The 22,426-nt window shown below is 34.6% G+C and overlaps 1 protein-coding gene across 4 annotated transcripts in view; it reads right to left on the bottom strand.

Annotated features, from left to right (window-relative positions):
* The window catches only part of LYST (lysosomal trafficking regulator), a 248,382-nt gene that overhangs the window by 41,596 nt on the left and 184,360 nt on the right, over window positions 1-22,426 (bottom strand). For all 4 annotated transcript variants that reach the window (XM_056816097.1, XM_056816099.1, XM_056816098.1 and 1 more), the window contains 9 exons: window positions 21,703-21,891; window positions 20,719-20,864; window positions 20,531-20,627; window positions 17,721-17,782; window positions 16,257-16,312; window positions 12,772-12,924; window positions 10,389-10,633; window positions 5,211-5,277; window positions 3,566-3,722 (listed from right to left, as the gene is read on the bottom strand). In XM_056816097.1, the coding sequence (XP_056672075.1) occupies window positions 3,566-3,722; window positions 5,211-5,277; window positions 10,389-10,633; window positions 12,772-12,924; window positions 16,257-16,312; window positions 17,721-17,782; window positions 20,531-20,627; window positions 20,719-20,864; window positions 21,703-21,891 (1,172 nt within the window). The remainder of the gene's footprint in view (window positions 1-3,565; window positions 3,723-5,210; window positions 5,278-10,388; window positions 10,634-12,771; window positions 12,925-16,256; window positions 16,313-17,720; window positions 17,783-20,530; window positions 20,628-20,718; window positions 20,865-21,702; window positions 21,892-22,426) is intronic.

The following is a 22,426-nucleotide window of genomic DNA, read 5'->3' as shown; positions in this document are numbered from 1 at the left end:
CTTTCTGTCCTTACGGACTGATGTTGACAGGATATAAATTTGGTAGAGTTCTGTCTCTGGAGCTCTTTCTTTCTTGTCTCAGCTTTGGTGGAGTGGGGGATTTTTGAGCAGGTAGAAAAACTTAGTCACATAGTTCTATTTTGTCAGATAATAAACTTTATAAAAATAATACTTGAAGTATTGGACATTAATTTAAATCTTACATTTATGGTGACCAAAAGTGGGGTTCAAAACCCTTAATTCTCTCTGAGTAAATTAGTTTGAAAAGAAACCACATTTTTCCTGCCACTCTCCCCTTCCCCTTCGGAGAACTCTCTTCAGATGTTTTTCCTGGCACTGCTGCTGCTGCTGCTATTACTGCTGCTGATTGCTACTGACAAGCTGGGAGTCCTTGGAGCTACTTTCCAAAAAAGCTGGGAAAGTACAAATCCCCTTTTCCCTTATGTTGCAAACACCTGAATGCTTGCTGCTTGCCTTGGAAGCCTGGGTGTGTTTCCTGTAGGCAATAATTAGCCTCCTAAAGGGCTTTTTTTACCTGAGGAGATCTTCCATCTTTTTAACTCCTTGTCCATGGCAAGGGAAGTAAACTGCTCCCTGGTGTTTTTACCTCTAGGAGGGAGGGGAAGGAAAGTTACTCTTCCAGACAGAAAGTAGAATTGCAAGCATGGCCCACTCTATGAAAGAACGGTGCATTACCTATCTCAAACAGCTCTCAGTTTTAGGATGTCTTTTTCTTCCTTCTGTTACTGGGTACAATGTTCCTTGCAATTAGCTTGAATAATCCTGAGATTCAGGGGAGAAATCAATTTCCTTACACCCACTTGCCATTCTGGTCTGTCCAATCTCTACAATATATCCAATATAGGATTCCTCCACACTATGTTCAGCTCAGAAGTCTCCCTCACTATGGGGGATCCCAGAGGTGTAACAAAAGGAACCTAAATGGAAATTGATCCTGGGGAGGGGAAGGAACCTTAAAGAGTCTTGAGGTGGATTTTTAAGCCTTTGCAGACTCCATTGTTTTATGGAAGTTTCTGTATCAGAATTGGAAAAAAGGATTCTTGAATTCATTGTCTGTATCCTGTCACATATATTGTATTTGCTGATTGCATGTTTTAAGATTTTATTTTGTTTGTTAAGTTCTGTACTGTGTTTTGACAATTAGCTATATGTGCTGTTACATTGGCTTCATTTGTACCTCCCCATATGACTGGACTGGAGAAGATACCATTATAAAATTATCTTTGAGTTGTTTGTAACAAGAGGTAAGAGTCCATTTAGTAGCTGAAGTGAAGTGCTATATAGCACTATTACCCACCTTCACATTTATAAAAATGTAATGGATGAGCCATATAAAGACATGCCTTTTATGGCTGTTATTCTCATACCAAAGGAGCTGGGAAGGTTTTCCTAGGGGTGTGGTATCCCTGGATGGCTCTCAAGAGGGAGCATTTCCCATGAAGCCTAAGCAGCTTCTAGATGATTTTTAACTCTTCAGCTTAATCTACCTCCACCAGAATGATCTAGATTCTTGGGGACGTTTTAGACCCAAAAGGTTTTCTTGAATTAGCTTCTATACTACTGCTTTTTATAAAGCTGTTTTCTTAGTGAAAATTAATGTATCCTGAGTTGATCTGTGTGTTTGTTAATACCCTCCTCAGGGGGGATTGTATAATTGTCATAAAATTCTTTTATAAAACTCAAGAAACTTGCTACCTCCCAGAATCCAAGAAGTGAACTGTTTGGAGAAGGCACCATGGAGATGCCTGCAGAAACCTCACACTGCACTGAAATATTCAGAATGAGCTTTGGGTTGTAGTGAAATTGAATTGTGGGGGGTTGTAACAAATTTATTTTGTATGTATACTCCTGTGCCGAAGGGGACTGCCCCCTAATTGGCTTTTTGTCAATGTGCCTAGCAATCATTGGTTTTGTTCTCTTTCCGTTTTATCCCTAAATTATTGTAATTTATAAAGTGGTCATGTTTACAAGATCCACTGGGGAGACTAGTCTAACAAAGGATCTCTAGGGGGCATTATGTATTTAGAATCAGTTAGCCTAAAAAACTACAATTCCCAGCAAAACTATGATTCACAGCACTCCACTCACTTGCAAAACTATGATTCATAGCACTCCACTCACTTCCTGTCATCACATGCTGCTGTTGACAGGATATAAATTCGGTGGAGTTCTGTCTCTTCCTTCCTGTCTCAGCTTTGGTGGAGGGGGTAATTTTTGAGCTGGTAGAAAAACTTAGTCACATGGTTCTATTTTGTCAGATAATAATACTTGAAGTATTGGGCATTAATTTAACTCTTACAGCAGGAATACCAGACCAAAGGAGGAGCCTGCAGATCTGTTAATCTAAGAGTCATCAAATAAGCAAACAATAACTGAGTCCAGCAGCAGTCTACTGGAATTTTCAATGAGGAAAATTCATCAAGAGTTTTCCACAGTTCTCAAATTCAGGCCAGGATCTTGCAGAGCTCAAATCAAAATAGCAGTGATCAGGTGTTGCTTTGGATCAGACCACTTTGGGAACAATGAAGACTTGCAGGTTTTGCAGTCTGAGCTGTCCCTGGAGTTAACATAACACTCAATATTCTAAGAAAATAGCAGATAGAAGGCTGACAAGGTACGTCCCATAAGTTTACCTCATTATAATAACCTTTTATAACTTTACATTGTGATAACTTTTTATAACTTTATTGAACTGCTTGGGTCTCACACAAAGCTTGAATATAGACAGTGCTAAAACTTGTTGAAATGTCTGGAATTACCTGCTGAAAACACATCTTAAGCAATCCATATTCATTATTTGGAAACTACCTATATGCAGTTGGTTGTATCCTTGTGCTTTTTCAGGTGGTGGAGTATGTCATAGAAAATGAGTAGTTGAGAAACTCTGGAAAGTTAGGCTATTTGAGGAAATATCAATATGTATACTGAAGTTATTAATAAGAATGCACTAATATGAAGCCAGGAGTTGAGGGAGACATAACAATTATAATCTTGGCACTGAAACTCATTGAGTAAACAAAGAGAATGACTTGGAACCAGTATAAATAACATTACAGTATATATAATTGTATTATATATAATTATATAGACAGCTGCTGAGGTTCCTTCCAAGGTTAAAATTCTGTGATTCTGAGAAGGACAATTCAATTTTGACACTATGATTTACAGAATGTTAAAAGATCTAGTGGAAAGTTTCCAGTGCACAATGGTGATCCTTCTCTGAAGATAAACTATAGACAAAAATAACAGAACATATGAAGGAAGTTGAATGTGACAGTAAGTAGAAATGGAGGGAATATCTATTATAAAAAGACAAGTATTCTGAAAGAATAGAGATTAGAGCTCTTCATGCTAGAAACATGAAGGCTAATATGGAATATTATAAAATAATTAAAGTTAATATTTTACCACAAAATGCTAAAATATTAGTATTAGAGGCTCATCATAATGTTGAAGGACATACGTAAACATATTAATTCTGAAAATTTTTTGTTAATATTGCTACAATTTATGCACTTTTACAAAAGAGTAACCAAAAAATTACCTTGATAGGCTAAAAACATCTTTGTAAAAGGAGGCATTCTAACCAGGAAGTGAAGCACAGTTCCACTGTTTGAATAATGTGACCCATAGTGGTAAGGCTGTACAGGAGGCATGGGGTCATCTTCTCGAGCCCCTTTGCGATATTCCTCTTCCAAATACTAAGATTGAAAGAAAAGAAACCAGAAGGTATGGCATGAGTGCTGGCTAGGGACAAAAAAGGAGGAGGAGAGAGGGAGAGGTCTGTGAGTGTGCGGAAGGGGGGGGAGGGGTGGTAGGGGAAGGGGAGAGACAGAGACAGAGACAGAGAGAGAGAGAGATGTGGGGGAGAGGGACAGGGGCAGAAAAAGGAGAGGAGGGAGGGAGGAAGGGTGTGGGGAGGGTATGTGTGTATGCATGTGTGACCCTCTCACCTCCCTTTTCAGAACTCTTCTCAGCATACTCCTCCCATGTTTAGTATCTTTCTTTGGATCTTTCTCAAAACTCACTTGTTCTATATTCCCTTCCCTTCCTCCCCTTCCCAAAACTTTCCTTAATAAAGGGCAAAAATTGGACTTTTACTTCATTCCACTCTCCATCTAACTCTTCCTGGTTTCATCTCCATGAAGCAAGAAATCCTTGCGTTGGGTACCCCCTACTGTCTCCCTCCCTTCACCTGACTCTCTAGTTTCCTTTTGTGTGCTGTCTTTCCCTGTTAGACTGTAGGCTCCTTGAGGACAAGGACTGTATTCTCATTTGTATCTGCTGTGCTTAGTATAGTGCCTGGCATATTGTAGATGCTTAATAAATTCTTACTGAGAAATGTAATAAACTTATGTCTTCTAGGGGGCTAATGATTTGTTAATACATTAACATATTAACTCTCAAAGAGACATTTACATGATATCATTGGTGTAATGTGATTAAAGGAATATTTTAACAAATACACGTGTGTGTGTATATATATATATGTATATATATATATCTCATATATATATATATATATATGAACACAAATACTTTCCCTAATCATTTTATATATTTGTAACATATTACAGTAGTTGATTTACAGGTGGATAGTAATTTATTTTTACTGTTTTCTTCCCTTGCAGGAATGACATTTTTCTTAGTATTTAATATCTGTTCTATTTTCTTATATCCTACTGATATCTCTATTTCAACCACATATTTCTATATCACGTACAGAAATGTATGTGTGTATGTCTATATTTACATACATAAATACATGTATAATACACATACACATATATAGTATCTGTACCTATATCCTTATGTAATATAAATATACTTATATTATTATAATGGTAATAAACAATTTTAAGGACTATAAATAACAAGGCAGTTCATTATTTCTTTCTCCCTGTTTTCCTTGGTGAATTTCAGAGATTATAGTGACTCATATTTAGGTCTAATAACTGTGCAACAACACTCAATTTATGTCATAATAAATACATCTTTCTTCACTATGTATTTTCTTATCATTGAAACATATGCCTATGGCAATTCAAAATATCATATGTGAAGACCTGTACATAAAACAATTACTTTAATGCTTGTACATTAAGTCTTGTCTATAATAAACTATATTTCTCAAATTAGAGAAAAAATACATTTATAAATTGTAATGTAATTTCACACTAAAGGCTCACCTTGTAGGTATCCACATAACGATCTTCTTTTTCTTTATACTGTACAGCTATAGGTTTGGATAAATTTCTATAATGGAAAGAATAATGGAGAAAATAGCTTGAAGACTTTTTAATTATCCATTAACTTCTCACAGTACTCTGGGCATAATATATAATCAATAAATACTCTAGAAGAAAGAAAAGTATGTCTTCCTTGTTATTTAGATGTAGCCATAGGCTCTTAGGAGCTAGAACTATGCAATATCTCAATTAATATTTTCCAAATAAAATTATTTTAGAAAATATAAATGTAGAATATTCCCAATTGGTATATGGATGAGTTAAATTAATGGTGTTTGTTTTATGAATAACCTGCACACTTTCCAATGCTTATTGATAATTCTTGTTCAAAATCCCTAATGCTCTCTTCTGACAAAACTTTCCTCTGCTTTTTGCAGGATTTCTGTGGGTAATGAAGACTTCGATTATTTTAATCCACTCTTTTCTAATTCCTTTTTGCTTTTATTGTGTATTCCATACAATTAGTATTTGGTCATATATTTTTTACTTTTTTTAGTTACATTTTCTATGATTTAGTCCTTTTAAAAATCAGTATATAATACACTCCTACTTTTTATATGTATATATCACATCTCTTAACTAGACTAATTATAAAGTTACTTGTAGTTTGGGGTAATTTTTTGATCAGTTTTGCATTTCAGAGAAACTAGTAAAGAATAGGGACTTAGTAAGTACTTATTTATTTTTTACCTATATTGTGATAACACTCCTATATCTATTTTAACATGTGTATGAAGAAGGGAAGGAAACTAACATCTATGATTGAGAAAGGTATGTATTACTTGGGGAAAAAGAAATGGAATAGAAGAAAACAAGAATGAAGGGGATGATTTAAATTTTTTTTTTTACCACAATCTATTTTCTAACCTTTCTCAATAATTTGCTTTAACTAGGAATATACTCTAGTAGAGTATTTTACTTCATCCAAGAATGTAAGCTCCTTTTACTTAAAAAAAAATCCCTTACCTTTTGTCTTGGAATTAAAGGCAGAAGAGCAGTAAGAGATAGGCAACTAGAGTTGTAACTTTCTCAGGCTCAGATTCATACAGCTAGAAGTGTCTGATATCAAATTTGAACCCAGGACTTCTCATCTCCAAGCTTGGTTCTCTACCCATTGAGCCACCTACCTACCTAACCATTAAACTCCTTTCACTTTTATAGTCTAAATACCTAGGCAAAATATAGACATTGTTCAAATCTATATGATTAAAACCATGAAAAATTAATTAAAATAATCACAAATGCACAGTATTTAGAGTTAAAAATAGAGCTTAGATAATGTCCAAACCCTTTATTTTAGAGATGAAGACACTGTGGTATAAAGATTTTAAGTGATCCAACCTGGAGGCAGCTTAGGGGATAGACTTAGTAATTTAGTTCTGCCTCTGATACTTAGCAAATTGCTTCAACCTAAGTCTCAATACTATAAAGGATTTGACTTCTATGATCCTATGAGACAATGCCACAAAGGTAGAAAGATGTGGAGATGGGGTTCCAACTTAGGCCATTTGATTTCAAATTCAGTATTCTCTCTGTTATGGCAGCCAAGGGGTTAAGCTAACTGAGCATTAGAGTAAATGGGACTGGGCAAGGGACTAAAAACAGGGACTAAATGTGCTTGGTGGTATAATGAAAACTGTGAGGCCTAGTCTTTCATTCTCTTATCTACCCAAGAGGCTATGAATAAGTTCTGATGAATGATTACTGTTTATATGGGTTAGAAAGAACAGAGATGAGGAAAAAAATTGATACTTTGTCAGTAAAGGGGCTGTAGAGCCTAGATGTGAACCTGAGGATTAGAGTACTGAATAAAAGTAACCTCTGCTCTCAGACAGGGGCAAGAGCTCAACTGATGCATGTTAATGACCATATAATATGAACCAACAACTAAAGTGGAATATCTAGGAAAGAAAACAGAATGATGTTTGGGGAAGACTGATACCTAGGAGCATTATGTGGATAGGACAGGGAATATAGCTTAGTACAGTGATGGTGAACCTTTTAGAGACTATGTCCCATCATTTCCCACCTGCCCCCAGAATGCATGCCATGCCCCACAAGAGACTGGACTGAGTGCTGCCCCACCCCACCCCGCCACCTTACCCCAGACAGGGGAAGGAAAAAGGGAGGGCAGTGCCCAAGTACTTGGCTCAGGGGAGAGAGTAAGAGCTTCCATTGGGCTGTTGGACTGAGGGCAGGGAGGCGCAGAGGAGAGGGGGAGGGGAGCAGCTCCACTCAAGTTCCTCTACCTTTCTAGTAACAAATTCTAACAGGGATGGCACACATGCCCAAAGAGAGGTCTCTCTGTGACATCTTTGGCATGCCATAGGTTTGCCACCACTGGCTTAGTGAATATATTTTGATGTGTCTAGTTGCTAAAGAGAGGGATTCAAGCTTATACAAGTGGAGCAGGCCCATTCCACATGAATTTTAGCTGGAGTTATGTGGGCTTAATAAAATACTTATATAAATACAGGTTTACTCTAAGTTATTCCTCAACCTTGGAAGAGAGGAAAGATAGAGAAGGTAGAGACTAGGGGAAGAAAAGGAAAAAGAGAAAGGGAGAGACAGAGATGGGAAAATTGCGGGTAAAGAGAAAGGGACAAAGAAAGAGAGAAAGTAAAAGCAAGAGAGACAGAGAGAAGCAGAGAGAGCAGGTACATACATGAATATGTATGTGTGTGTGTGTGTGTGTGTGTGTGTGTGTGTGTGTGTTATCCAGCAATATCAATCTGTATTTACTATACCAAAAGCACAGTCATAATTTTGGCTTACACTTATATTGCCATGGCTTATTCTGCAGAGCTTCCTTGCCTATGACTTTTGTAAGTAAAATGTTTCAGGGGCTTAAGTTTAAATTCTAGGTCCTCAAGATTTTGCAAATAGAATTCCCCAAAGTGTGCCCTCTATAGAAATGTCCTTATCATCCCCTGTAGGCAGTTCTCTGTTCTCTCTGTATTCCAAGTCTGTAATAAGGGCTACTGGATCAGATATATAAGATTACAGTATCAGAGGATCATAGTTTTGGGGTTATAATACATCTCAAAGGTCATCTAGTTCACCTTTTATTTTATAAGTGAATAAAAATAGACAAGGCTGTGAAATTCCCCAAACCCTAAATTTCACTGACCCTACATTTCTCTCCAGAGAGCTAAGATCAACTAACAATGATGTGTGATTTCTCTTATCAAGACATTTTATTTTAAATAAATCCCAATGTGGTCATTCATTCCAGAAACCTCACCTATTTGTTTAAAGTAGATGGAAGTGAACGTGGATAGGCAAATCTTAAAGAACCTTCAAAATATCTGTGGAAAGGGATCAAGGACATAGCAACAAATGATTCTTTTATACTATGAGTTCTTAAGAGCACAGGGCTGTTTTGTTTTGTTTTGTTTTCCTTTGTATCCCCATTGCTAAGCACCGTGTGTGGCACCTAAGAGGTGTTCATTAAATGCTAGTTGACTGACAAATAAAAAAAAGATAATTTTCTTGGGATGGCACCAAGGTTTGGGGTGGAAAACTTTGATAAGAAAAAGCCTCAGCAAAGAGAAAACTATCAGTTTCTTAGTAGTGGACAGTCAAAAAGCCAGAACAGGGGATTTTTCAGACTAAATCCCATGATTCTATTATTTATTTATACATTTGCTCTTACTTAATAATAGTCCTTTTTATTTCACAGTGTGGAAATGGGTTCAGAGAGACTATAATAATAATAATACAGCTAGTAAGCTGGGAAGTCAAGAATTGAACTCAAGTTGTTTAGACTCTGAAAAGGTAGCAATGATAAGAACCAGTTGGAAAAAGTTAAAGTTTATATTAGACACTGGATCAATTAGGAAAATAATTTAGTATGAAATATTAAAAAGAAAGAACATATAAATGCTTAACAGAACAAAGGGAAAATAATTTTTAAGGCAGATTGTATAGGAAATTGCATATAATACATGTAAGGCATTTTTTTTAATTATGAAGAAATAGCAAATGCACAAATACAGTGACTGAAATTCCTTCAAGGATCTACATTTTATTGGGGGGGGGTTGCCAATATGTATACAGATAAGTATGACAAAGATTAGAGTGTGATAAGACAAAAAAGAGAGCAAAGTACTCTAGGAAAATATGAGATCCAAAAGTAGGGCTCTTGCTTGACTTGAACTTAATTATGAATGACAAGAAAGCAAGAAAAGGTAGAAGAGGGCATCTTTTCTACTCTGCAGAAACTACAATTGGAATATTTTCAAAGAATAAAGTTTTCTTGTTTCTTAGGGAAAACTTGTTTGGCACTGATAGTGAGAGCTGATAAGAAGCAGCATTAATCTACTTAGTCTAATGAGAATCCAACTGGGTTGAGAAGTCATCATTTGGTATCTCAATAAAGTGGATCAAAAGATTCGTGGTTAGAGTGTTCATGCCCTCACTAATCAGATGAGTAAACTGAGAGTCAAAAAGGTTAAGAGACTTGTCCAAGGAAATACAGTAATTAGAAGAGGGAAACTTGAACCCAGGCATTCTGATTCTAAATCCTCAGTTTTTCTCATTATACCATGTCTAAATATCTTTTTCATGAAAATTTATATCTTTTTCATAAAAATACTGAGATATCCAATTAAAGCACTGTTTTGTAATACTTCTTCAGCATTTATCTATTATATTTACATAGACTTACACTTTGTTCTTGAGCATTTTCCATTCCAAAAACTAGTTTATAATAGCTTGCATAAATTTACATTTCTAATTTGATACAAATCATTGTATGTATACTGTTCTAGGTACTAATGCCCTCAAGGCACTCTACTTAGGGAAATAAAATTTTTATGCAACCAAATATAAACTGCTTTTTATATTTATGCAAATAAATATAAAGTAAAGCCCAAGTAAAAATATTTCATATTTACAAAAGTATAAAATATATACAAAGTGACAGAGGAATTTCAATAGAAAATGTACTAATAATGGGGTGGTGGCAACATGGATGGGGCAAGGAAGATAAGTAAAGGCTTTATGTACGAAATGATCAAATGAACCCAAAATGGAGAAGGTAAAATACTTGTAGTTAATTTTTTTTAAAAAATGGTACCAAACCCTCTCTACTCCCACCTAATTACAACTACTCACCTATACACAGAAGGCTCATTTAGGTCAAGTGTTTCACTAATATAGTCAGAAAGTATGAATGGAAAAACTGGATATTGCATAAGGTCATTGAAGGATCGGCCAGCATGTTTGTTGAGGTGGGTCAAATATTCAAAGTTAGTAATTTGTCCCGAGTACCATAGGTTTGTCAGAGCTGAGATGTTCCCATATTCCAAAAGGTTGGGGAGGTTGTTTGTAAGTATATTGTGGTACACATCATCACGAATCTAAAACAAACAAACAAAATGATGTGAGGAATTTTAGGTTTTGGCCTCATTTGGCTATTTTTCTTCAAAATATTCTAGGCAGTGTGTATGTTATAGGTTACAATTTTCATACTTTTCTAGTCAAAACTGCTTCAAATTACTATAAATTCACTTGTTTAGATTTTTATTTTCCCTCAACTATGCTGTATACTATTTGACAGAAGAAAATATATCCTACCCTTTACTTTATTTAAATCATATTGAATTGCAGTAGCAGTCAGTGGTCAGTCAATCAGATCTCGATTTTTTTTTGTCTTGTGTTTTAATCATGGAACCACATAGATGAAAGCTATCAAATCAATAAATAAATTTATTAGGTACCCACTGTGTCTCATAGGCTATATTAGTTGACTTAAAATGTCAATTAATGTAAGAATCAGTGACCTCCACAGAACATATACAAATGAAAAGATAACAAATAGCACTGGATGAACTATATACTTATTTTAAAATATTACATTCCTATTAATTTATTAGAAAAATGTAATATGGTGGCAAAACATAAGTATTCTAGAAAGTATTTCATGCAAAAGGGCAAAGAATGGTTCATGAAGTTTATTTATCCACTCATTTCACTATGCAGTGTTAATAAATGGGATCTTGTTTTGATACTTTGTAACCATTTGGGCAAAATAAACAGTTAATGTTTAGATGCTTAGTCATGCCTGCCTCTCTGTTGGCCCCGTGGACTATAATATGCCAATATTGTCTATTTAGTTTTATTAGCAAAGAGCCTGAAGTGGTTTGCCATTTCATTCTCTAGAGGATTAAGACAAATAGAGGGTAAGTGACTTATCCAAGATCACACAGTAAGTGACTGGGGCTGGATGAATTCTGGTTTTCCTGACTCTAGGGCCACTAAGTCAAGCAGCTGCCTCCAAACACTAAACAGATTGCCTCAATGAAAAAAATTACCACTTTCATGTTCATTAGAACTACTTATAGTAACTTCCTGGCAAGAAATCTCCACATAGCTTCATATCTAAATTCATATTTCTATGGTAATTTTTACAAAGTTATATATTGGTTAGCAGCAATATTATTTTCTTGAGGCTAGAAACAACCTAAAGGAACTGGGAATCTGAAAATATCTGTCAAACTTCCAAGACATAATTTGTTTGTTATAAACAAAAGTCCTTATTAATACTAGTTTGAGAAATACAAAAGGAAAAGGACTTAAAAATAGATATTTTCATACTAAGATTTCTGCTACACTGAAAATGCTTTTCCATTATAAAAAAGGAGCTTTTAGAAGAATTATTATTCAGGTTTTACTGCTCTAAGCAGCTGATAATAAATTTGTTATAATTAAGCAATTCAATAACCAAGTTTTAACAAAGTACAGATTTTAAGTATCTAACTAAGCATTTGTATACTTAAAAAAATATGAAAGCTTTAACAGCAGGAACAAGAAGAAAGCTCCACAGTCATTTTGATAATTAGGTATGTTCTCAAGAGAATATGGCAAAACAGTAGGCTTTATCAGATCAAGAAAATAGGACTTTAGAGTCAGAAATAATTAGAACAAAATTTGTACCAACTTTTTAAAACCTTTGATTGACACTCCTATTTTAAATGTTTTCAGCTTGGTTGCAAAAGAATTCATGTTCCAAATTTAGGGAGATGAGGAAGGCATTGCACAAGTGAAAGCCATCTTGATTAGATGAGCAGATACGTGGAGCAGAGGAGAGAGGGAGCTGTGACTGAAGTCACAAGAAGATCTAAGTTCAAATCAGCTCTTTGATGCTCACTAGCTATGTGGCTCTAGGAAAGTTACTTAACCTCTGTTTGCTTCTATAGAAATGGCAAATCACTCCAGTATCCTTGCTATGAAAAGGTGTGCTAGGGTCCACAGGTCCACTGAGTCAAATATGAACAACAATTCTTTGCAAAACTTCCAAATGTCTTTGGGGGATCTCACCACAATCTTTATCTAAAGAAGTGCTTAAACTCTTATTATTCATATATATTTAAAATTCATTTTTGTAAATGTAATTCCTAAAACACCATTAAAATGTTTATGTATATAAAAATATCATATAATTAATATTTATTACTTTTTCACATATATGTACACACATATAAAATATTAAATCTACCTTTGTGTTATCAAAAGCTAACAGTAGGGTTCTGCCATTTGTTAAAAATATTTCAACAGCATTATCTCTCAATTGCCACCAACGTTTATGAACTTCTTTAATTTCTTCATATGTCCAAGAAAATGAAGCTGGTTCTGTTTCTCCCTGAAGACTCTAAGAAAGTAACCAAGAAAAGGAATTTTTATTATGGAATACATAAGACAAAATGCAGAAATTATTTTAATTATATTTTCACTAGGAATTAGACATGTTATTGGATATATATGCTTCACAGAAGGAAGGAAGTTAAAATTTAAACAAAATGTTATTAGGAATAATCTCTGGAAGTTCCTTCCTGTAAAATACTGTTTTCACACTTCGCTATTTCTGCTGATAGTAGTTTCCAAACCTGAATCAATGAGCAGAGAAGATATTCATAAACAAAAGCATAAGAGTGGGAAATAACATTATATTTCCTTGGCCAATGGTAAGCAGTTCAGATTTACTGGAAGGCAGGGAGTATGCTATAAAACTCAGAGGCAACACAGTATAATAACAATGATGATGATGATGATGATGATGACGACAACGATGATGATGATGAGAGCAGCTAACACTAATATGATGCTTTAAGGTTTACAAAATACTTTGCATAGGCTAACTCATTTGATCCTCACAACCACCCTGGGAGGCAAGTGCTATTATTATTATCCCTATTTCACAGGTAGCGAAACTGAGGCACACAGGTTAAATGACTTGCTAAGACAGTGACAGAGGCATGATTAGAACTCAGGCCTTCCTGATTTCAGGTTCAGTGCTCTATCCACTTGTGCCACCTAGGTTTTTCTATTTTGGAGGGCAAAAACACATATATCTAATTCCTTAAAAACAAATAAACATATATAATTATTTTCTTAAAAAATGAAAACATTCAATTAACACTTTAGGAGACTAAAGTCTAGGAGACCACATTCTGCTGGTCATTGACAATAACTTCAAGAAACTAATTTTAAACAAGTTGTTGGGCTAGAAAACAGATTTAAAAATAATGGAAAAGTGGCAAAGAAACAGAAGAAATAGAGACTTGAGCTCCTATTATAACAGCACAGTGTCAAAAGATTTTTTTCTAACCCTGCTGCAACTTTCACCCATCATTACTAGCTATAAACTTTGGGTCTAGGGAAGGAATAAAAAAAATTCAAATTCCTTTTCAACATTACAGGTGAAGATGACAACTATCAGGTTTTATCAAGTCATCTTTTCTTCAGGCAGCTAGGTGGCACAGGGGATAGAGCAGCAGATCTGGAGTCAGGGAGATCTGAGTTGAAATCTGGCCTCAGATACTAGATGTGTGACCTTGGACAACTTAACCCAGTTTACCTCAGTTTCTTCATCTGCAAAATGAATTGGAGAAGGAAACAGCCAACCACTCCAGTATCTTTACCAAGAAAGTCCCAAATGAGGTTATGAAGAATTCGATATGACTAATCAACAAAATAACAGTAATCATCCAGTTCCTTCAAGTGATCCTCCTAGAATGGCTTGTATACCATAAAGCTATAGGTCTATATTCCTCTGCCCTTCCTCCAAGAAGATAATGTAGATAAAGACTGCATTAGTTTTTCAAATTGCTATTTGATTGTTTGTATTCATATTGAGCTTATAGTTCACCAAAATTCTTAGATTTTTTAACATAAGTTCTAGAAATACCTTACATATTCTATGGAAATGATATTTTTGAATCAAAGCACAGAATCTTTTATTAATTATGATTACATTTTATAATATTAGACTCAGTCCATTGTTCTAGCCTTCCAAAATCTTTCTGGGTTTCAATTCTGACCTTAATCATTCAATTAAATTCAATAAACATGAAGTGTCTACTATGTATGTGTGTGTGTATTTTATGCTTTTGCTTACACTCTTCCTTCTCTATGGAATGCCCCCAACCCTTCTTCTCTTTGCTTATGGAATTTTTAGTTATCCTGTAAAGATTTACTCAAATACCATCTCCATTATGCCTCCTCCATTTTGCATGGATGGGTAATCCTTCAGACCTCATATATCAATTGCATTTGCACTCATCAACAACATTTATTAAGGTGTATTATAGTAGTCTATGTATGTTTGTATGTTTTATCTCCCTCACTAGACAATAAGGCACATAAATTCAAGGATCATATCTTATTTAAACTTTTGCTACTCCCTCAGAGACTAGCATAGTGCTATACCGGTGCTAAATAAATGTTTGTTGAGTTGAATAAGGGCGGCTACTGATATAGGAGACAAAGAACAGTTGGGAAAATATGCCCAGATGTACATAATATACTATGTGTAGTAGAAGGGTGGGGCCTGAGGAAAGTGGGAAAGGTATAAACCCATGGAGTTTTCAGAACACTCTCAAATGATGCTGTTCTTGAAAAGAATTCAAATGAACATTATTCTTGGTATTTTTAATAAACATTTGATTCAGAATCAACCCCTCAAAACAAACTACCTTTCTTTTATCTTACAGAAGCTGCAAGAAGTTTTAGAGACTAAAATGCTTTAACTTTATTTAGATTTAGGGACAATTCTGTGTTAATTGCTGCATTTTAGAAAAGAATTCTGATTTAATTTCTTTATATTAAAACAAGATGAATCACCCTCAAATTATTCATTTTAGAATTATTCATGTTAATATAAGTTTTGTGAATTCTCTCATGAATTCCTGGAATCATCACATACTCATAACATTACTATACGTTTCAAATGTCTTGAGGTAACAGCAAAATTTCAGTGTCAGGGAAAATTATAACTATTAGACCTTGGTAAAACTTGATTAATGAAGTAATTCACCATCTTATAAAGAAGAAAGTCAATGTAAGTTATTGATATCATCATAAATTTGTGAATTAAATGGTGAAATGGAAGAGGGAAGCCAGCAGATCTTTTGTTAACATTAAAAACTATGTTGAGGAAGAACAGGTTGAAAGTGAAAGACTTTAGGATGAACTATAACAACTACCTGGAAATGACAAAAGACTAGAGATTTTTTTTTTAAAGGAATGATTTGAGTGCACACCATTCTGAAAATGCAAGACAGACAATATGAAATCTTGACATTTCAATCAACAACATTTATCAATGAGATACAGGAAAATAATAATGCAAAAGAATTTTTTATTAAATGAGATGTGAAAAACAAATGGTCTATGAGACCTAAGGGCTAAAATTGTTATTGACAGGGTAAAGTCTAGGAGTAGGAATTCAGGGAAATCATGGAATCCAAGTTGAACTTTAAAGGATTAATATGAATTGAACAGATCAAGAAGAGAAGGGAAGATATTCTCTACATAGAAAATAATGTTATCAAAGGTGTGGAGGCAGGGAAACTCAGAATTCTTTGGTGGAACAAAGAATGGTCTAATTTGATTATAAGATGGTGTGCACAGAGGGAGAAAAGAATAGAATAAGTAACATAAGTAGCTAAGTTCCTAATTGTGCAAGCTGAAACCATTACTCACCGAACTTTCAACTGTATCAGAAGCATTGTCTTCAACAAAATACATTCCACATTTACCTGCAGAAAACCAATGATAAAGAATGAACAAAAAAAGTATTTGTATTATCATTGAGCATGAGTTTTACTACAGCAAGATTGCTAGAAAATTTGGGTTATGGTTACCTACATGGACAATTAATTAGAATATGAAGTTTTCTATAAAAAAGAATGATAAAAGCTATTATTTATATTATTTGTATAACTTTTCAAGTTTTGCAAAGTACTTATGTCACTTGAATCTCACAACAATGCTGCAAAATTAGTGCTATAAGTTTTACAATGCTATTTTATGAGGCTGTTGAGGCCATAAATGATTTGGCCATGTTCACAAAATTATTTAGTGGCAGAGACAGTATATGAACTCAAGTAATCTTTAATACTGTTACTCCCAATTAAGTACCATCTTTGTACCAAGGCATTTAACTTCCAAGATTTGACTACGAGGCTGACAAAATATACCCACAAGCTCATTAACTACTTTTAAGATACATTCCTATTATGAAATTTTCTACATGCTAGAAAATTTCATTGGATTCTCTCAAATATACATTGGCTATTCTTGAGATCTAGATTGAATATAAAGAATAGAGGTGACTAATTTAAGGGAAAGTGAAATATTAAACTTCATATATTATATAACCTGTGAATTCTTGGAAAGCCTACAGGCAAAACAATAACCTTAAGACAACTATGAGGAATGCAACAGCCCCACTGAGTCTGTATACGTACTAAGAACAAATAAAGCATTTCTATTTCTTAACATTGAGGGGTGTCACTAAAGAAATTTTTCCCCCCTTCCTGCACAGGGAAATGTAAATGTCCAGACAAATTAGAAGGATATTGACAATTTCAGAAATCTAGTGCATAAATGTGACAAGAATTGTGGAAGAGAAATCATATGAAGCTGATGGATTAAAAAAAACAACAATCTCCAGTTCCAAGGCAAAAGAACAAGGAGGGCGAGGCAAGTAGGGTTAAATGACTTACCCAGGGTCACACAACTAGGAAGTATCTGAGGCCAAATTTGAGCTCAGGACCTCTCATATCTAGTTCTGGCATGCTTTCCCCTGAGCCACCTAGCTGCCCCTGACATTTGAATTCATATAAGTATATTTGAATAGAATATGAAAATAAGCAAATATGCTAGTAATTTCTGGCATTCACTATCTAAATTAGTATGCAACAAAGGAATGTCTAAAAATTGCAGTATATACTTACCATGTATGCAAAAAACTCTGACCACAGAACTTAAAAATTCCAGTGTTACTACAATGCTTTTAAGGCATAATAATGGATGTGAACTCAGAGGAATTTGATTTAATTGGAGTGTTTCTTAGAAATACAAGACAAATTTAATGTCAGAATATGTTCAGATAAGAAGGGAGAGATGAGAATGAGTGCCATACTCTTTAAAATGCTGATTTACCTAATAATAGCTCCCCGGCTGTCTCTCTAGATGGTGCAACACTGATGCATCTTCGATTCACTCTGTCAAAACAGTGAAAAAATTACTGTGATCTAATGTTTTGACCCATTTTACTGTGTATTTTTCCTCTTCAAGCAATATACTTCAGCAAAAAGTATGGGGCTTCAAAGGTATGAGATATTTATCAAAATCTATTCTAAATGATTATTGAAAGAAAATTTTCAACATTCAGAATTTTGAAACATAGCTAATAATGCCACAGTCGTTTTACCATAAAACAAATTTGTCATTTTAAAAGCCTTCCTATGTTTTATAACTTTAATTTTCTTTCAAAATCTTACATATGTAATATATAATATATGACCATATATTAATTAATTATTTATATTAATTAATTATACATATATAATAAGATATATAAACAAACTAAAGAGCAACTGGATCACTTTAGATAACCTCATTATGTTTAAAGTAGCTTATTTGTCATGCTAATGGAAAAGGAATAGTTACTGAAACTAGTTCTACATATATAGTATTGCATTTATTTTTATTCAGTTGTATAAACATTTGATTAATATATCAACTTGACTTTCCTGTCATCTGCAATGAAGAATGAAAAAAACTTTGGCTAAAATCTTTTGATCTATTTTAATTCACCAGCCAGTCAATCATTTGAACAAGCATTTATTAAGTACTATATGGCAGATATTTTGCTAGTGCTAGAGATATAAAACAAGGCACAAAAAAACTGTCCTTGTCCTAGAGCATACATGTAAATAACTACTTATATACAGAACACAGAAAAAGTAGTTGGAAGGCAGTCTGAGACAGGAAAGCATTAGCAGTTCAGGAGACCAGGAAAGGCCTCGTGCAAAAGGTGGGACTTAGTGAGTCTTGAGGAAGCCAGGGAAACCAAGAAGTTGAAGGTGAGATGGGAGAGCATACCAGGAATTTAGGAGCTGATACTAAGGAAAGGAGACAGGAGAAATGGAGTGTCATGTACAAGAAACTACAAGCTCAGTATAAGGGAGGGTAAGTCAGGAAAGAGAGAATGTGGAGCAATTTATAAAGAACTTTAAATGCCCAAAAGGGGCCTTTATATCTGATCTTGCAATTAATAAATAGCCAACCTTACACTTTAGATAGATCACCTTGGCAAGTGAGGGGAATATGGACTAAACAGGAGAGGAACTTGAAGAAGAGGCAATTTAGAGTGGTCTAAACTAGGATTATAGATGAAATGAAAGACGGAAACAGATATGAGATGTACAAGTAGAAATAGCAAGATATGGCAACAGACTGGATACATATAGTGAAAGAGAGTGATGAGTTAAGGGTGACATCTAGGTTGTGAGGCTGAGTGATGAGGGATGATAGTATTCTTAAGAGTAAGAGGGAAATTTAGAAGAGGAGAAGGTCTTTTGCAGGAAAGAAAATGAATTCTGTTTGAACATTGTTTGAGTTTGGGTTGTCCATGGGATAACTAGATTAAAATATCCAAGAGGCAGTTGGTGATGTGCAAATACAGGACAGGAGAGAGACAATATATAGATCTAGGAATAATCTGCAAAGAGATTATATAAATTAACTCATTAGAGTAGATGAGATCACTGGTAAGAAGGAAAACGGTGAAATCAGAATGTGGCCCAAGACAGAGCCCTAGGGAGCACCCATAGTTGGTAGGCATGACATGGAAGAATAACCAGTAAAGGAGACCAAGAATGAGGAGTTGGTTAGAGAGGAAAAAAAACCAGTGAAAGAGTGTCATGACAACTCAAAGAGAAAGTATCCATGCAAGAGGAGAAGAGGTTGAGCAGTATAAAATGCTGTATGCGGGCCAGGAAGGATGAGACTTGAGAAAGAGTCATTAAGACTGGGCAAGTGTGAGATCACTAGTGATTCTGGAGAATGGGGTTTCATTGGGTCTGTAGTAGTTATCTTTCCTCCCTTTTTCTACCTGATTAAACTTCCAATTTGACCACTTCCCAGTTTTTCCTTATTTCACAGGTTCCTTTCTTCCTTCCTTCCTCCCTTCTTTTCTTCCTTTTCTTTCTCCTTTACCTTCTGTCTTAGTATCACTCCTAAGGCAGAAGAATGGCAAAGGCTAAGAAATTAGGGTTAAGCGACATACCCAGGGTCATACAACTAGGAAATGTCTGAGGCAAGATTTGAACCCTGGTCCTCCCAACTCCAGGCCTGGCACTCTCATCACTGTACTACCTAGCTGCCTCTACATTTCTTTTTAAATGCTGAGTGATGGACAAATTCATTTGTATTTTCTTTTCCCAAACAAATTGCTATTGGTCCACATGTTTTTCCTTAAAATTCATCTTCTAATACAAATTCATTATTTTTCCCCATTATACAATCTTCATACACATACATTTATTTCCACTCTTGGCCTTGATTTCTTTTTTTGCCCAGATGCAATCTAAGCTGGAATAAACCAGGAGAGAACCCATTTGGATAGCACTGCACCACTTTTCTAAAATTAACATTCCCACATATACCAAGAATAAAGAGCTAAGAAGAAATGCTTATATCTTTACTATTTATGATGCCATTACTTCCATTGTTCAACAAACCTCTCTATGAAATACTGCATTCATTTCCTACCGCTGGTTTCTTTGGATTAGTCAGTTTGGAACATTTCACACTGACACATATAAAAGACCTAAAAATCCTTCATAAAAATACTACTTTAACATCTACTGTATACATTCTGTAATTTTTTAAATGTTGGACACTTCGCATGGCATCAAATTTAGGAAAAAAGCTAATAAAATTTTTTGTTCTATTTACAAGTTTACCTTATAGATTCACTTGCTGCTTTATCTTTTACAGTTGAAGAGAAAGAAGAATGTGTTTTATCTTCAAATAAGTAAGAAAGGGGAGGTTTAATTACTTCTGTTGGATTAAAAAAAAAGGAAAACATACATTATTTTTATGTGCATAGAATCAATTATGTAAACACAAATATAAAAGAAACAAATATTACCTTCTGATTTTTGCCTGTCTTTAAGAAGGTATTTATTTGGAATAGTTAAATAACACCTCTGTAAACGGCGTCTCTCTCTGTTTGGACCTTCTGTTGGATCCAACTGCCAAGAAGTTGGATAAGAGACAGGGTCATACCAGAGTGCTCTACAAATGAATATACAGAAACATTAATAGAAGTATAATTAATAATAAATTATTATGAAATTTGTATGATGCCACTTAATAGTAGCAATTTATAATAAACACATAACCAAGGTATTTTGTATTAGATAAGAATGGCATATTATTAAACTGTGGCTTATGAGAAATAGTATGAAAAACAAACCTGAGTTCAAATTTCACTTCTAAAACTGATTTCTTGTTCAACCATAAAACCTCCTACCCATCTTTTCTTCTTAAAAAGAATAAAATTAGTATTAACTCTCCTCATTAAAATATTTTCTGAAACATAAAAATGGCACCAAGCCACAGAGTACACATGGCTCAGCTGAAGATGGGTTAGAACTACTGTTTCTGAAATTGGCTATGGTCAGGTGATTACAAGGAAATTGTCAAGACAGGGCTGCAGAGATCATAATTTTCTGATTATTGTGGGCAGTGGATGAATTCTTATAGATTTACCTGATTTAGTTGAAGATAATACTTAATGGATACTTAAACTATATGTGTAAACTATACTGGATGTGACAGATTTAATTTGGCTTTGAAAAGAGAGCATTTGCTAGTGAATCTCTTTTCCAGATTGTTTATTTTATTGATTCTTAAAAATATGTCAACTTACCTGACACCCTCCCATAGAGATTTTTAAAAACATAAAAATAAAACATTTTAAACATAAAATATTTACATTCTAAAGATGTAAAATAATACTGTCAACTTGACGATTGGAATGAGATGATATTTAAAAATAGTGTCTAAAATATTCTAACTACATGAAAAATATAAAAGTTTGACCAGAAGAACCAATTATATTCTTGCTTACCTATCATGCGTAAGCTGTTGAACAAGTTCCTGCCAGCGTCTACTGGAACTCAAGTCTACTTTATACATTCCCCTGATATGTTGAATCACCTTCTTTCTTTCAATTCCCTGAGAAAGTGACACTGCCTGAGTAATATCTGCAGCTATTTTAGAAATATCTCTTGATTTCATATCTAGGCGCTGAAAGAGACTAAACGAACAGAAACATGTCAAAATATATTTAGATAAATGCAATTATAAACTGAAATTTGCAAGTTATACATAACTTGAAAACTTGAATTTATATACATTTATGCAATTTTCTATTACCAATGTTATTTACAGCATGAATTGCTGAATCTATGAGCCTAGAAGCACCCCCAAACGACCAGACCTATTTTAAGCTCATTCCCCACAGCCATTAGTGAAGGGAGAAATGACTATGGAGAAAGGGCTTATCTCCCTCAGCATTATCAGTAGCAATTACTGTCCAGCTGTCACCAATAGGTAAGCATAAGAGTTCTCCTAGTGGAGCCCCCAGCCCTAACTAGTGCTGCTTCTACCACACAGCCTTCATAGACATCATCTGGGGAAGAAATTGCTATTTAAAAAAAGCTATCCTTGTGCCAGGTCTGGAGTCTAGAGGACTTGGTTCAAATTTGGCCTCAGACACTTCCCAGCTGTGTGCTTCATGGCAAGTAACTGAACCCTGTTTGCCTAGTCCTTGACCTTCTGTCTTGGATTTG

Source organism: Monodelphis domestica, chromosome 2 (assembly GCF_027887165.1).
Source record: "Monodelphis domestica isolate mMonDom1 chromosome 2, mMonDom1.pri, whole genome shotgun sequence".
In the NCBI taxonomy this organism is placed as follows: domain Eukaryota; kingdom Metazoa; phylum Chordata; class Mammalia; order Didelphimorphia; family Didelphidae; genus Monodelphis; species Monodelphis domestica.
This window is presented reverse-complemented; position numbering and strand designations above follow the sequence as displayed.